Source organism: Anolis carolinensis, chromosome 2 (assembly GCF_035594765.1).
Source record: "Anolis carolinensis isolate JA03-04 chromosome 2, rAnoCar3.1.pri, whole genome shotgun sequence".
Classification (NCBI taxonomy): Eukaryota; Metazoa; Chordata; class Lepidosauria; order Squamata; family Dactyloidae; genus Anolis; species Anolis carolinensis.
In genome coordinates, this window is record NC_085842.1 from 145146600 (window position 1) to 145161748 (window position 15149).

A 15149-nucleotide genomic window follows, 5' to 3' on the forward strand; every position below is an offset into this window, starting at 1 on the left:
AAAAAAAGTTAAATACAGTGTTCTATACAATATAAGTAAAGAATGGAAGATTACTTCCCTTCATGATGATGTTCCCCTGAAATATGTTATTTTCTTTTGATGTTATTCCCCATCCCCTGTCTCCTTTTTTTCCCTCCCCTTCCTGCTCTGTGTTTTCCTTTTTTGTCCTTTTGCTGTTTGTACCTATCCCCATTTTTAAAATGTGCACTGTATTCAAAAAGCATCAATAAAAATTATTTTTAAGAAAATGCTGTACACAATTGACTTGGCTTACTATATGCAAATCCAAAGATAGAACAAGGCAGCTTTCCCCATGTGGATACTTCAGATACATCTGTACAGAACTGAGGGTGACAGGGAATGGAATCCCTTTTGAATCCCACCGCTGCCACCAAATTGTACAGAGGTGAGGGTGACAGGGAATGGAATCCCTTTTGAATCCCTCCGTTTGCCACCAATATGTACAGAGGTGAGGTGTCTGACAGGAATGTGTGACAGAGATGGAATCCCTCTGATCCTACACACACACACAGATACCACCAATTAATAAAGATGTTTTATGAGAGATTATGTTAATTAATTATTTGTTTGACTGTCTTCTTCGCTGCCACCAATGGAGGAGACGTCAGGCAGATGGCACTGGTTCTTTTAAGCTGTCTCTATTTGTTCCACTTCAGATGTTGATGTTGCTTAACTTAATATGAGGGTATGACAGAGGCTTGATTTGAATAAAATCAAAATAAGTTTATTGCAGGTACAGAGCTTGATGGTTTCATATAACTTGTTAAAGGCACTTCGCTTAATGGTTACAAACGGATATGAGGTGGTCAAACTTTCAAAATATTCCTTTCTCTGGATTACACTAAACCCTGATCCTCCTGGATCCCCTGGGATTAATTTTCCCTAATCCACAGGCTCTATAAATGACCCTAGACAAGTCACCTAACTTGCCTAGTCTGGTCCAACTTAGATCTGACTCAAATCCTTCTATTTGAGCCAACCTGATTCTCCTCACAAGAATCAGATCCTCCACTGTGACTAGAAAATCACAGACTGCCTTGGTTTTAAAACATTCCCCCTTTTCCTTTCCAAACGGCGGTTGGCTCCGCCCCTGTTGCTATGGTAACCTGCCTTAAGATGGCTACCTTCCCCCATACATATTGTAAACTCAAATACACACCATTTTAAACTTAGCCAAACCTGACTGTTTAAACAAAATCAAATACACATATCATCTATAAACAAAATATAATTATACACTTCTTCACAACATCAAACTACAATCCCTATCATTCCCAGCCACCAGGGTCATTGGACATCTAAAGCAGTGGTTCTCAACTTATGAGTCCCCAGATGTTTTGGCCTTGAACTCTCAGAAATTCTAACAGCTAGTAAACTGGCTGGGATTTCTGGAAGTTGTAAGCCAAAACACCTGGGAACCCACAGGTTGAGAACCACTGATCTAAAGAATACCAGGCTGGAGAAGTATGTTTTAAGGGGTTCTCACAGAAGGGGAAATACCTAGTAATAAATAATTACTTTTTATGCCTTTTTTAAAAATTAGGCTGACTTCACGTATGTTCTGTTTTAATCTACATCTTGGGTGTTGCACTTAGAAGAAAGATGGGAAGAAAACAAGCGTAAATGGTAGAATATTAGAACAAAGATTTTTAGAAAGGCATGACCCTTTAGAGATCTTAACCTTTTGGAAAACCAGGATCTCCACAACCTTATGGAGAAAAATGGAATTCACAACCATTTGAAAATCATAACCTTTTGTATAAATATGATCTTCCAGAGAAGAGCCAAAAACTTATTTGAGTAAAATCTTCTCTTCAGTGGCATATATCCACATGTTCTTATGCAAGGCATTTTGGTTTCCAGCTGTTAGACAGATAATTTGGTTATCTCTGATCTGTTACATAGGAACAGAGATTATGCCAATGCACAAAAACAGCAGAGTTTCAGAAGTGTTCCTTTTCAGTGGCCAAAAAATCTACTCTTCCGTAAAACATCTTGTTTCTATATCATGCTCTCAAGAGACAAAAATAAAGTAGCCTTCGTTAAAAGTAACTTTTTTTGTTTACTCACAATCGTCATGTATTCAACATACAGGTATATAACATGTTAATCCAGTTAGATATAGGATTTGAAGTAGTTTCTCTGTGCAGATAAAACAGGGCATCTTTCTTATAATCAACAGCAACTTGACTGTGCTCTTTCATTAGTTCAAAGTTTCCTGGCGTCAACATGGAGTCTATGCTCCAAGCAGCCTGAAGTGTAAAGCATCTCTGTGTATTCTAAAATGAAGTCTCAGATCTCTGCAGTCCTGGATCTGATCATGTGGTCTGCAGCCCCACCCACAACCCCAAGAAACAGAGTAAAGGGAAAGCTGCATACCAATACAATAGGCAGTAGGCAGACAGAATCATATACAAACAAATCCCTCGGGGAGGCTTAAAGAAGGTTGCTATTTCAAACAAAGATTGATTTTTTTTCAAAGCATGGATTCTGCCTTGAAAGAACAGAGAAGGAGAGATGGTGTTCTCAGCAGTATGTCCATGGATCAGTCACCCCACTTTGAGAGTAATATGTGATGCTGTTAATGACAGAGTTCCTACACAGCACCCTTTCTGGATGACCACAAAACAGATGGGCAGTGAGGAAAATATTATGAAAACAGCAATTCAACTACCCTACCTTTCCATGGGTCCATGAGTCAAAAGGAAGGAGAACATTGGCTAGATGCAGACAACCTCCCTTCCACACTCTCAACATTTCATGATAGCCTTTTGTACACAAAACCAACCAATGACACAAAATTTTCAAACTATAAAGCTTGAAGCAAGCTAAGCTGACAGCCTGATGGAATGGGATCAGATTACACCTTGTACTTTTGCAGAATGCAATTTACACGTCCGCAAGTCTGCTGTTGTGCTTAAAGGCAATGTTCACAGTTCTACAAAGACATGTCCGACACACTAGGCCACCCCAAAGGCATCCGAGCTCAGCCAGTATGCTTGGGGCTAGAATCACTAAAAGCACATCTTATCTTTTCAATCAGCATGAATTCCCACTGAAGCGATAAAAGTAAATTATATATAGATATATCATATTTTGTAATATTGGTTTCTTGGCATTTAAGCCATTTAACAGTGATGGAGAGAAGCAAAATAAAACAAAGCTTGGAAGACAAGGAAGAACCAAACTCTCCAACACAAAATTCCACAAAGAAAACAGAGAACTCTTGAAGTATTAATTCAAAGCAAGCTTAGAGTACTGAATAAATGTTTCCCAGACACCATCATGATCAGTAATTGCTGAGGCGTTCTGAAAGTTAATTATAGATGTTTTCCAGCAAAACTACATATTGCCTGCAGCTTCAAATTCACAGCAAACTAGATGCTTATAATGTAAAAGAGAGATGTGTATGAAATGAAAGCTATCTTGTGCTCACTTTTAGCTGGTTCAAGTATGGTTTCCACACACTGTCCATCAGGTCCTGCCTGAATTTCTTGCTGAAGTAGCCCAGGTAGGAGACAAAGGCAGTTATCAGCAAAACATCTCCACAAAGCGCACTCTCCTGCAGCTTGAAATCTTTCACGGATTCTGCCCATCTCACGTTCTCAGAGGCTAAACCCCCAACCTGAAGTGAAAAGGAGAACATTAATATCTGCCAGGATAATATACAAATTCTTTTCCATTACTGTTCTGTCTACACCAGAGGTTCTCAACCTGTGGGTCCTCAGGTGTTGTGGCCTACAACTCCCAGAAATCCCAGCCAGTTTACCAGCTGTTAGGATTTCTGGGAGTTGAAGGCCAAAACATCTGGGGACCCACAGGTTGAGAACCTCTGGTCTATACGTTATGTATTCTCACAATAGCAATACAACTACATACATTCAGTACAGTCCCCATATCTAAAGGGATTACACACACTTTATTGCTTACACAAGGGGTTAGAAGGGGTGATATTGCTTTGAAACCTTTCTTCCCTATAGTTATGTTTGTGCTCCAGATGGAGGATTTATTTAAAAATGGACAGACCATAAGGAGAAACAGAGGAATATGAAACATGTTACCAAACTGCGTATACGAGGTATTTATATTGCAAAAGAGAGCTGTTGCTGCACAGCTGTCACTTTTCTCTATTCAGCATCCATCAGCAAAGAGCATTGGCCTTATAAGTGCCTCTTTCTGATTAAATAGTCAAATAAGTCTCTCTCTCTAGGATAATAGTTTATGTTATAGGGAATTGTCTGTCTTATTTGTCCCGATTTTTATGGGTTTATTTGTCCGCATGGCCACTATGATACTGAACAAACTGACAACTTCTATTTCTGGGGGGGGGGGGGGGGGGAATAGAGGGTGTATCCACACTGAAAAGTTTGACCCTGCCTGATATCACTTTAAATGCTTTGGCTTCATGGTATGGAAACCTGGAATTTGTAGTATAGTATGATATTTAAAATCTTCTGTTGTTTTTCTAGGAATTGTACCAGAGCCCTTGAGCATCAAGCTCTTGAGTATCTCTACCAAACTACAATTTCCAGAATCTTATGGGATGGAGTTTTGCCAGTTGAAGTGGGCTCAAACTGCTGTAACTGTGCAGTATGTAACCGGCCCATCCTAATAACTGTAAACCATTCCAGTTCAATTTGCTTATGCTTCTAGCTGTGCACACATACTATCACTTGTACTGAATTAATGAACATCGTTAAACAACAAAATTCCACTCCATGAAAAAATGCATCTGAAAATTTTGCCCATCAGCTTTTTAATCACACAAGTGCTTTCCTCAGAAATATTACATCCATGCATGGTAGTACCTATTTCTTATTGACATGAACAAATGTCATTGTATGTATGCCCTGCCAATGTCCAGGGTAATGTTTTTAAAGTAGAATCTAACTTATGCTATTTGGGTTGTGTTATTTTATTGCTAATTATTTAAAATAATATTTTTGTCCGCATTTTTTTAAAAATCCCCACATCCTACTATTTTTTACTAAGCAGCAGCTTTTGCCATAAATGATAAACGTTCCCCAATGGTGAAGGATCTATGGCCCTTCTGATGTTGGCCTGTGACTTCCAACATCCCTCAGCATTAGCAAAGCTGGATAGGTCTAACAGGAGGCTCATGGTTCCCTGTGGCTGAATAAAAGCTTCAGAACAAGAACTGGGCAAAAGAGCAATCCTGAAGCAAACAAAACCCTAGTGTTAGGAGAAAACAGAACAGAATGCAAGATCAGCCCTATGAAGACAATGAATACAAAACAACATGCCAACTATTCAAGCTAGAATTGTTGTGACTCATGTGTCTGGCAATGGAACACGCTGTCAGCCTATTGCATTAGCATTACAAAAGGTCTTAAATTACTACTCCATTGGCAGGTAGTGTGTTTTGTGTTTTGCCCAAAGCAATGAGGATTGAAATAGTTCTCATACATTTGATGACACAAGAAAGAATAAATCTTTGAACTTATTTGTTGTCCAGAAAAGAACGTATGCAACATTTATGCACTTAACCAGGCCATCTGATACATATGAAATTGCAGAACTTAGAAAAATTACTGTCCAGACTTTCTAGAAAAGTTACTTCTCCCAATAGTCTGTAGCCAGCATGTCTAATAGCAATATTGGCAGAAGTTGTAATCTAGAAAAGTAATGTTTCAAACTTCTCTCACATTATTCCTTGTCCACAGAGAAAACAAACTAATCTTCTATGATCCCTTTTCCTTCTACATGACTAGGCCCTTTCAAAGAAAACACATGCTCCAAAACTGAGCACATGGACAATTAAAACCCATTCAATCATAAAGCCATAAATAAATCTGCAGAGTTGAATGGCTATCGCTGAAATATTTAGATATATGGCCTGAATTGAGAATAGTAGAGAAGGTGAGGTGAATTATTCATCAAATATAATCTGGATTAGTCAAATAGCACAAAGTTCCTTGGATTGCAAAAACCATCCATGGTATCTTGCAGAAAGATTTCTTTTCAAAAAATATTTTTCATGTTTTCAGAAACAATAAATAAAGTTTTTTTTTTCAATCCTTTCAATGTTTTTCTTCTACCAAAAAGTAATGGTAAAACAGGAATTTCTACTCTCATTTTACAAAAGAGTATTTCTGATTCTGTGCTGTACTTGGGATGCAAAACACCTCATTTTGAGCAAATTAGGGCAAAAATGCCGAAACCATATACAGATGCCAAGCAGGACAAGAAGTCAAGATGAAAAAATAGAAGTTTAAGCTTTCTTTAAATCCTACATCTGTGCTACAAAACAAAATCTTTCATTTTTCCCAACTTTCATCTTAATTAAGAGACCACCTTCCATGCTAATGAGTTGTTATTTCTGTTTTCCTTCTTTCACTTTTTAATTGCTTCCTGTATGAGTGACTTCTTCGGGAACAGCCTCAAAGCAAAATTCTCAGTCCACTGTAAATAAAACCAAACAGGGTTGTGGAAATGACTAGCTCCACTTGCTGGTGAAAATGTAGAACGACCCAAGGTCTGTCTTGAGGGTACAGTGGAAAAGGCATCTCCTATGTGCTGTTTACATTAATTGTTCTAGAATACAGTGTTCAACTAGGTGTCGTTTTTGGTTCAACTTTTTAATTAAGCTGCACTTTGGATACAGGATTGCAGTTAAAATTAACCACTGACATTGTATGTGTGGGTACTGGAGAGAAACAGAAGCTACAGTTACAGATAAATTCTAATATAATAACAAATAACACCCCACCCCTTGTGGAAATAATAAAATAAAGAGTTTGCTGGATGCCCTTCAAGCACAGATAGCCTAAATATTCATATATAAGTCTAGAAATGTGCATCCAACAAAATCAACCCAAAAAAAATCTGGATTGATTTATCCATGGGTCAATATGATTATTGCACCTTACTTCTTATTTTAAAAAGCAGCCATCCCATTCTCTGAGTAGAGTGGACAAAGGCAAGATACTAGTCCATCCAAGGAGAACCTAAAAGAAGCTGCTTCTGGCCTTTCTGCAGGCCTGGGTGAGGAACAAGCAGTGCTGAGCAGGGCTAAGCAAATGACATTGGTGCTTTCCCCTCTCCATAGGATGAGGCTCAACTTATCCACAAGTCACACCAAAATCAAAATGTTGGCCTCAAAACCTGCCCTCAACCTACATAAGGTAGGATGGGGAATTCCAAAAACTACCTACATCCTCTCATTTTGCAAAAACTCAACTTGGTTCTCGTAAAAAGCAGTTGTATTTAGATCCAGACTGTTGTTTTTATGCACTACTCTCTGCAAGCTGTGATTTTCAAGGTTAGTCATACTGACGTTTGGTACTGCTGCACAGTCAGTGAATTTAGGACTGCAGCCCTGTTTCTATAGGAAAGGCATCATAAAAAGTGTGACGTCAACCCACCCAGCAGTTGAAACCTCTAACTTTCGTTTCCTCCTGTTAAACAAGCACAGCTCTTTCACGCAATGCAATACTACGGAGTTACATACCTGAATAGGCATGCATTGCAAAGCTAAAGGACAACAGTGCTCATTAAAATACCGTATGTTCATTAAAATCACAAATTAATTGTTTCTTTCCCTGGCAGCTGGATTCAATGAATGCTGCTATGCTGACAACCATGTATCATTCAGGAAAAGAGATAATATAGTCCTATATCACTATGAATGATTATACATAGGATTGGCATAAGGAAAAAAACTTTTACCCTGTGATTTCATACCTATGTGACAATAAAGATGTGTATCTGTAAACAGATATTCCAGAATTAGATAAATTCCTCCATAAAGCACTGAACAGTATTCATAGCTCCACACAAAATTGGGTTTTTACAATGCCCCAAACTCCATCTAGAGATTCTTACCAGGCGATTTGCAAGGGAGATGATATTTGCAGTGGCTTCAGCTTCTTTCTGACATTTTACCTTCTCTGCTGTAGCTATCTCAAACTTGGCTGTCAGCCTTGCCAGGTTCTCATTGAGGTGCTGGAGGGTGAAAGGGAGAAAAGCACAGGAGAAAGGGAGATCTTGAACAATCCAATTTGCAGAGCAGAATAGAGGGTGATCACTGGTACTCACCAACTACTAGGGAGAGTACCTAACTAACTACTGTATTCACTCAAATCAAATCCTAATCTTTTTTGGCTAAATTACCTCGCCAAAATTAGGGGGTGCATTAGATATGCATAACAAAGTAATCTTAGTGCTGAGCCAAAGCAAAAAGGGAAGCTTAATAATAATAATAATAATAATAATAATAATAATAATAATAATAATAATAATTAATAAATAAATAAATAATTTTATTTTTATATCCTGCCACCATCTCCCCGGAGACACTCGGGGCAGCTTACATGTGGAACCAAGCCCAGAGGAAACAACAGAGTTTACCAACTAAAACACAATTATAACATAATAACATATCAGAAACAATAATACAGTTAAGAGCAATAGGGTATAAAACATCATTAAAATATATCCAAAGCAAACTTCACCAGTCAGCAATACTAATATATTAAGTATAATTACTACTGATAATATATAGTAATATATGATATAGTTTTATTATTGTATATTTGTATATTTTAAGATGTAAGCTGCTTTAGGAACACCTGGAGCTCCTATTTGAGGGATGTCATCTCTAATTTAATGGTCATGACCCAATGCTATGCAATGATGGCATTTGTAGTTCGGTGAAGCACCAGCATTGTTTGGCAGAGGAGGCTCAAGACCTTGCAAAAATACAGCCCCCAGGATTCCATAGCATTGAATGAAGGCAATTAAAGTGGATTTGTTCTACAGCATAGATGCACCCCAAGGATTTTCTTTCCAGTACATTATCCCCCCACCTCCACCCCCTTCCCATCTTGAGTCTGTAAGTTGCAGAAACAGATAAACGGATTCTTGCAAATTGTAGCAAACTGCTCAATGAGCTGGAGATTTGGTCACGGTCTTTTCTTCTTGTCTGGCATTGTGCGAACCAAAATTGGAGAATCTGAATCCTTGTATCTCGCCTGGTAAATGACTACAAAAACTAGATACTCCAGAGTAAATTCTGAGTTACAATCCACCTCCCTTCTCCTTTGCATCTCATCACCTCCCCACACGGAAGCAAAGAATGAAGTTGGAACTTGATTCTCTTACCATAACGCATCTTGCCCTTGAGGCAATTGCCTCCAGATTTAAAATCCTATTTATCAATATTATTTAGGAACCCAAATGATTGTATGACAGTAATGGGGTTATTCAGAAGGGTCCTATTTCAAGGCCTGGGCAAAAATGCCCCTTTTCTTTTTGTTTCATTGATCTAAGGAATGGATTCCATCATGGCCCTCTGATCGCAGTATTTGTATCCGATCATTTTTCCTATTCACAGTAAAACAAAAGCAGACTGCTCCCAAAGTTATTGGAATATTTTACTTCTGTGACAAAAGAAGTGAAGTTAACAATTGATTTTTATCTGCTTCCAGCACAAACAGCTTAAAGCTAAGTGCCTCTAAATCATTTTAGCACTGCTTGAACACTACACTAGAAATAAACCTGAATATGAAAAGAGGATTATATTTTTAGTGGCATCTGGAGTTACTTGATCATACCTGCACAGAATACAAAACACAGGCTGGTTAAACACTGCCTGTCATTAATACTAAAACTAGAGCACGTACAATGATTTATGTGCATTCATTTTTCCTCTAGCTTTTCTGAAAGCATGTGTTTACATATATGCAAATACATGCAATCATACAACTTTGTGTGTTTTTATTATAAACTGGATAGTTTATTTCGTGAGTCAACCAAATTACTATGTATTGCTTTGTATGTTGTTATTTATTCGTTCAGTCGCTTCAGACTCTTTGTGACCTCATGGATCAGCCCACGCCAGAGCTCCCTGTCAGCCGTTGCCACCCCCAGCTCCTTCAAGGTCAAGCCAATCACTTCAAGGAGACCATCCATCCATCTTGCTCTTGGTCGGCCCCTCTTCCTTTTTCCTTCCATTTTCCCCAGCATTATTGTCTTCTCCAAGCTTTCCTGTCTTCCCATTATGTGGCCAAAGTATTTTATCTTTGCCTCTAATATCCTTTCCTCGTGAGCTCAGCCTTCCTTATGCTCCAGCTCTCGCATCCATAGGTTACTACAGGAAATACCATTGCTTTAACTATGCAGACCTTCGTTGCCGGTGTGATGTCGCCACTCTTCACTATTGCTTTGTATAATAATATTGAAATACAGTATTCATGTTTTAGATAGATTAATCTTATAAATGTGGGGAAGTTGCCATTTCTGGTATGAACAAACAGACTTAACTTTCTTCCTAAATTCACCATCACTCAAACAAACTCCCTCTCATGTCATGGGGCTTCGCTCCTCACATTTCGGCCCTTTCTATACTGCCAGATAGTCCAGGTTATGAAAACAGAAAATCCACATTATCTGATTTGAACTGGATTATTTGAGGCTACACTGCCATATTATCCAATTCAAAGCAGATAATGTGGATTTTATATAGCTGTGTAGAAGGGGCCTCCCTAAATGTTTTCAAAACTGGCGTCAGAAGAACAAGCAAGTCTTTGGAACATGCAGGAAAGAAATTGTGTGTTTTTAATGTTACAGGCAAAAATATATACAAATGGTTAATGGCCTTTCCTTCTCTGAACACATGCCTTGGTTATGAGCCTGCTGTTGTAATATTCAAGAAAACCTAAGTAAAATGGAAAAATTCATTAAACGAATAAATCAATTGGCTTTAAAGTGTGCTCAGTTGATTGCTACAAATGCTTGTACTTCTCTAATGGCCTATATATTTGAAGATTTTCAAGCAAGAACAAAGTGTAAAAAAATGAGATAAAAACGATTTTGTGAGCTGTCCACTGTTGCTGTATTTCTTTTTTATATTAGCTTTAGCGTAGCCCCCTCAATATGATCTACCAAGGAAATAACCTGTTGTAGGTTTTTCTAATTAAGTGAAAGTTTAAACTGACACTTTCCAGCACTTACTAACTGCATGGTGACATCTTCAAAAAGAGGGAGTAATTCTAATAAAATCTATTCAGTATCATACAAAAGCAATTTAATACAAAATGGTAAAGAACTTTAAATCTACAAATGTTATTATAAAAAGAATACCACCAATAACAACAAATGGTATTTTGTGTCAGAGACTAGCAATTAGTAATTATTTACACATCACTGTCATTTACACTCATGTCATTGGGCTCTACTGGGACTGTGTGATTAATGCAGCTGGAGATGGGAGGGGATTATGTGTCACTGCCTTCTCTGAGGCCACGTCATGCCCAAACTACGTCACTGCATCACGTGGTTCTGAAATTTATATAAGGGAGAAGCTCACGCAACTCAGGTCAGATGCGTTGAGGACAGTGGTGTTGGAAGGGTTTTGTATTGCTCTGGTTTTTAGTCCAGTGGCTAAGATTTTGTATAGGCATGGCCCGATATTACCTTATCCTATTACTGTGCCATGTCTTTAAACACTTGGTTCATTACTTTGACTAGCAAATGCGCCTGTTGCCATTCTGTGCATTATTTATATTGGTTATATTTAATCCTGTTTTAATGTTCATATATTTTAACATTGTTATGCCGATGCTTTTATTGTTAAGCCTCTTTGAGTCCCCTCTGGGGGAGATAAAGTGGGGTATAAATAAATAATAAATAATAATATAATAATTGTCTTCCTCTTCTTCTTCATAAACTATAGTGAACTCAAACAAGTGCATTTTTCCTAATTGAAAAGTTTAAAGAGGAAGACTTTCAACCACCAAAGAGGTCATATAATCTCCTATCAAAAGTAATATTCAGAACTTGGAAAAGTTTTGGGGTTTTTTTGTATTGCATCGCTCGGAATCCTCTGCCAATCCAAAAAGATATCCTCCCATTCTCAGAATCATTAACTTAGTTTAGTCCAGACTTCTACCCCCGTTTCAAAGACGTTTATTAGTTAGGCCAAGGAGGAGTGAGGGTTTGGACTGTTATTGTTTATTTAATTCTTGCTGATTGTTCATTTGTATAATTCCAATCTGCTCTCAACGAGGTCAAGGCACGTTCCATGAAAATAGCTTGTGGGGACAGAACAGCACGCATGTGCTAACTTCTGTCATTTCCCATCCTTTGACTGCCACTTTAAGACAGTATCTTAGATACTCCCAGACCTCAAAAGACGTTAGCTTCCTGGGGGGTACAAAAGGTTTTAGGAGAAAAACCTCATTTGGAAAGCAGAACTATATTAAAGAATCTGTAAAACCAAGGCTGCAATCCTAAACACATTAACAAAGAACATGGGAGAGGAGGGCTTCTCAGCTATAGTATCCCACTTGGAGAATGCCCTCATTTTGCAGGGCGATTGGCACCAACACTGGCTCCACTGCAGTTCAAATAAGCTTCTTTATCAAAGTCTTCGAGGCCTAAATGATTTCTAGATGGATACATAGATCAGTGGTTCTCAACCTGTGGGTTCCCAGGTGTTTTGACCTACAACTCCCTGAAATCCCAGCCAGTTTACCAGCCGTTAGGATTTCTGGGAGTTGAAGGCCAAAACATCTGGGGACCCACAGGTTGAGAACCACTGACATAGATAGTATTACATTGTTTTGACTTTTTGTTTTAACATGTCAAATTCTTAAATATGTTTTGAGTTTCTTTCAAAGAATTTACAGCTTTAACATTTTGATTGTTTTAATTGTTACACTGTTTTGATTTGCATTAAAATAGGACCCTGAGAGAGACGTAAACGGTTTAGCTATCATCCACATGGAACTCAGTGAATAAATATTAGGATAGTATCGCTCACTAGAGTTAGTGGGAATAGGCACAAAGTTATTCACTTACTTAGGACAATTGATTGTAAGAAGAAACATGGGTGTGTTTCAGACAAGAAGAACACAACTTCCATGATAAGAAACAACCTTGTACAAAGATACACAAAACTCATCCAATCCTGCGTTTGCTTGCCTGCCCATACAAATATGTCTTGTCTTTTGTGGCCTACAGTTAGCAAAAAAACACCAATTCTTATTTAATCATTTTTACTGAAAATTATGTACTTGTTTCATGTCATGTACATTAATTACATTTTTATATGGATATTCATATGGGGACTGCATGGCGTAATGATTAGGAGTGGGTAGGGAAAACTCAAGTTTAAAACCCCACTCTGCCCCAAGGCGAAATTGGTCCAGATGTTGTCCCTCAATCTGGATATACTGAGGATAAAAATAAAGTTAAATAAAACTACACACACAGTATTGTGCTACTAGGAGGAACAGCAGGATATCTATGTGGGAAATAAATAAATGAATCATGTCCTGCTTGCTGCAACTGTGAAAACAAGGCTACCAGGGCATGGCAGTAGCAAAACCTACTGGAAAATTTTAAAGAGTGAGACATGATCCTTACAAAACTAGAGAGATAAACATAGAATCCAGAAGAAATATTCACGTAATAATAAAAACATTAAGAAATAGTTTACTGCATGGCTTTTGAGACGTTATACCACTTTGGTGCTGTATTTACTTCACATCATATAAAACCTAGACTCGAGTGACTTTATAACTGTTGAAATGAAGGCCTATATGTTAATAATTGTAGAAGTTTAACTGTGATTTAAAAGAATGGAATTGCTGAGTTGATTTCATTTGGTTTAGCAACTGATAGGGTTAATCTCACCACTTACTACCGTAGCTAAAAATAATTACCTGTTTAGGCATTATCAAGACAAAAATCCAATAGAAATATTACCACATTGATTCAAATTGAATCTTGGTACTTTTTATTGGATGCTGTGCACAAAGCATGGCAAAGTATTGCTGGTCTCGCGTAAGATGGGTCTGGGAATAGGGTTGCAACCTGAGCTGGACGGGGTCACACTCCCCTTGAAGTCTCAGGTTCACAGTTTGGGATTATCCTGGACTCCACCTTAAACTTGGATGTCCAGGTGGCAGTGGTGACTAGGTTGGTATTTGCACAATTATAGTTTGTTTACCAACTGTGCATGCTCCTGAAGAGATCGGACCTGGCCACAGTGGTACACGCAATGATACACGCATCCAGACTGGATTATTGTAATGCGTTCTATGTAGGTCTGCCCTTGAAACGTTCTCAGAAACTGCAGTTCGTACAACAATCTGTGGCCAGGGTGCTAATGGGGGCTGATCTCAGGGAGCATACTACTCCGTTACTGAGACAGCTCCACCCGAGCCCAATTCAAGGTGCTGGTTCTTATCCATAAAGCCCTATACAGCTTCGGTCCAGGTTACCTGGAACACCGTGTCCCCTTATATATACTGGGTTGAGCGTTGAGATCCTACGAGGAAACCCTTATCTCGACACAGGCTCCCTCTAACATGTGTCTAAATAGGACCAGGGAATGTTCTTTTTCAGGGATGGCACCAGAACTTTGGAACACCCTTCCAGAAGAATTAAGATCTGACCCATCCCTGTTGAGTTTCTGGAAGGGAGTAAAGACCTTCTTATTTAAGAAGGTTTTCAACTACAGACACAACCATAACTTTTTGGGCTAGGTTAAGATTTAAGGTTTAATGTTTTATGTCGAAGGGGAGGTGGTAATTGGTTATACTGAATATTTGATTTTAACTATGTTTTAACTTCTGTATTGTATGTTTGATCACCGTCTCCCAAAGCAGTTACTATACTCCCAACTCAAGAATGGGAAATGTAATGTTGATGGACAGGGAAAGAGATTTAAAGATGGGCTCAAAGCCAACCTTTAAAACTGTGGCATAAACACAGAGAACTGGGAAACCCTGGCCCTTGAGCGCTCTAACTGGAGGTCAGCTGTGACCAGCAGTGCTGTGGAGTTCAAAGAGGCACGAATGGAGGGCTTAAGGGGAAAATGTGCCAAGAGGAAGGTGCATCAAGCCAACCCTGACCGGGACCGCCTTTCATCTGGAAACCAATGTCTTCACTGCGGAAGAACATGTGGGTCAAGAATAGGTCTCTTCAGCCACCTACGGACCTGCCGCCAAGACACTACACCTGGAAGACTATCATCCTCGAGCTACAAGGGATCGCCTAAGTAATTGTATGTTTTATTTGTTGTAAGCTGCCCTAGGTTTGCTTGCGGAGAAAGGTGGGGTAAAATATTTATATAAATAAATAAACTTTTTAGATTGTGA

General features: G+C 38.5%; 1 protein-coding gene across 8 annotated transcripts in view; it reads right to left on the reverse strand.

The window, feature by feature from the left end:
- The window catches only part of dnah9 (dynein axonemal heavy chain 9), a 302000-nt gene that overhangs the window by 135661 nt on the left and 151190 nt on the right, over positions 1–15149 (reverse strand). For all 8 annotated transcript variants that reach the window (XR_010003878.1, XM_062973996.1, XM_062973995.1 and 5 more), the window contains 2 exons: positions 7867–7986; positions 3458–3646 (listed from right to left, as the gene is read on the reverse strand). Coding sequence is in view for 7 of the 8 variants with exons in the window: in XM_062973996.1 (XP_062830066.1) it covers positions 3458–3646; positions 7867–7986 (309 nt within the window). In the remaining variant the exon portion in view is untranslated. The remainder of the gene's footprint in view (positions 1–3457; positions 3647–7866; positions 7987–15149) is intronic.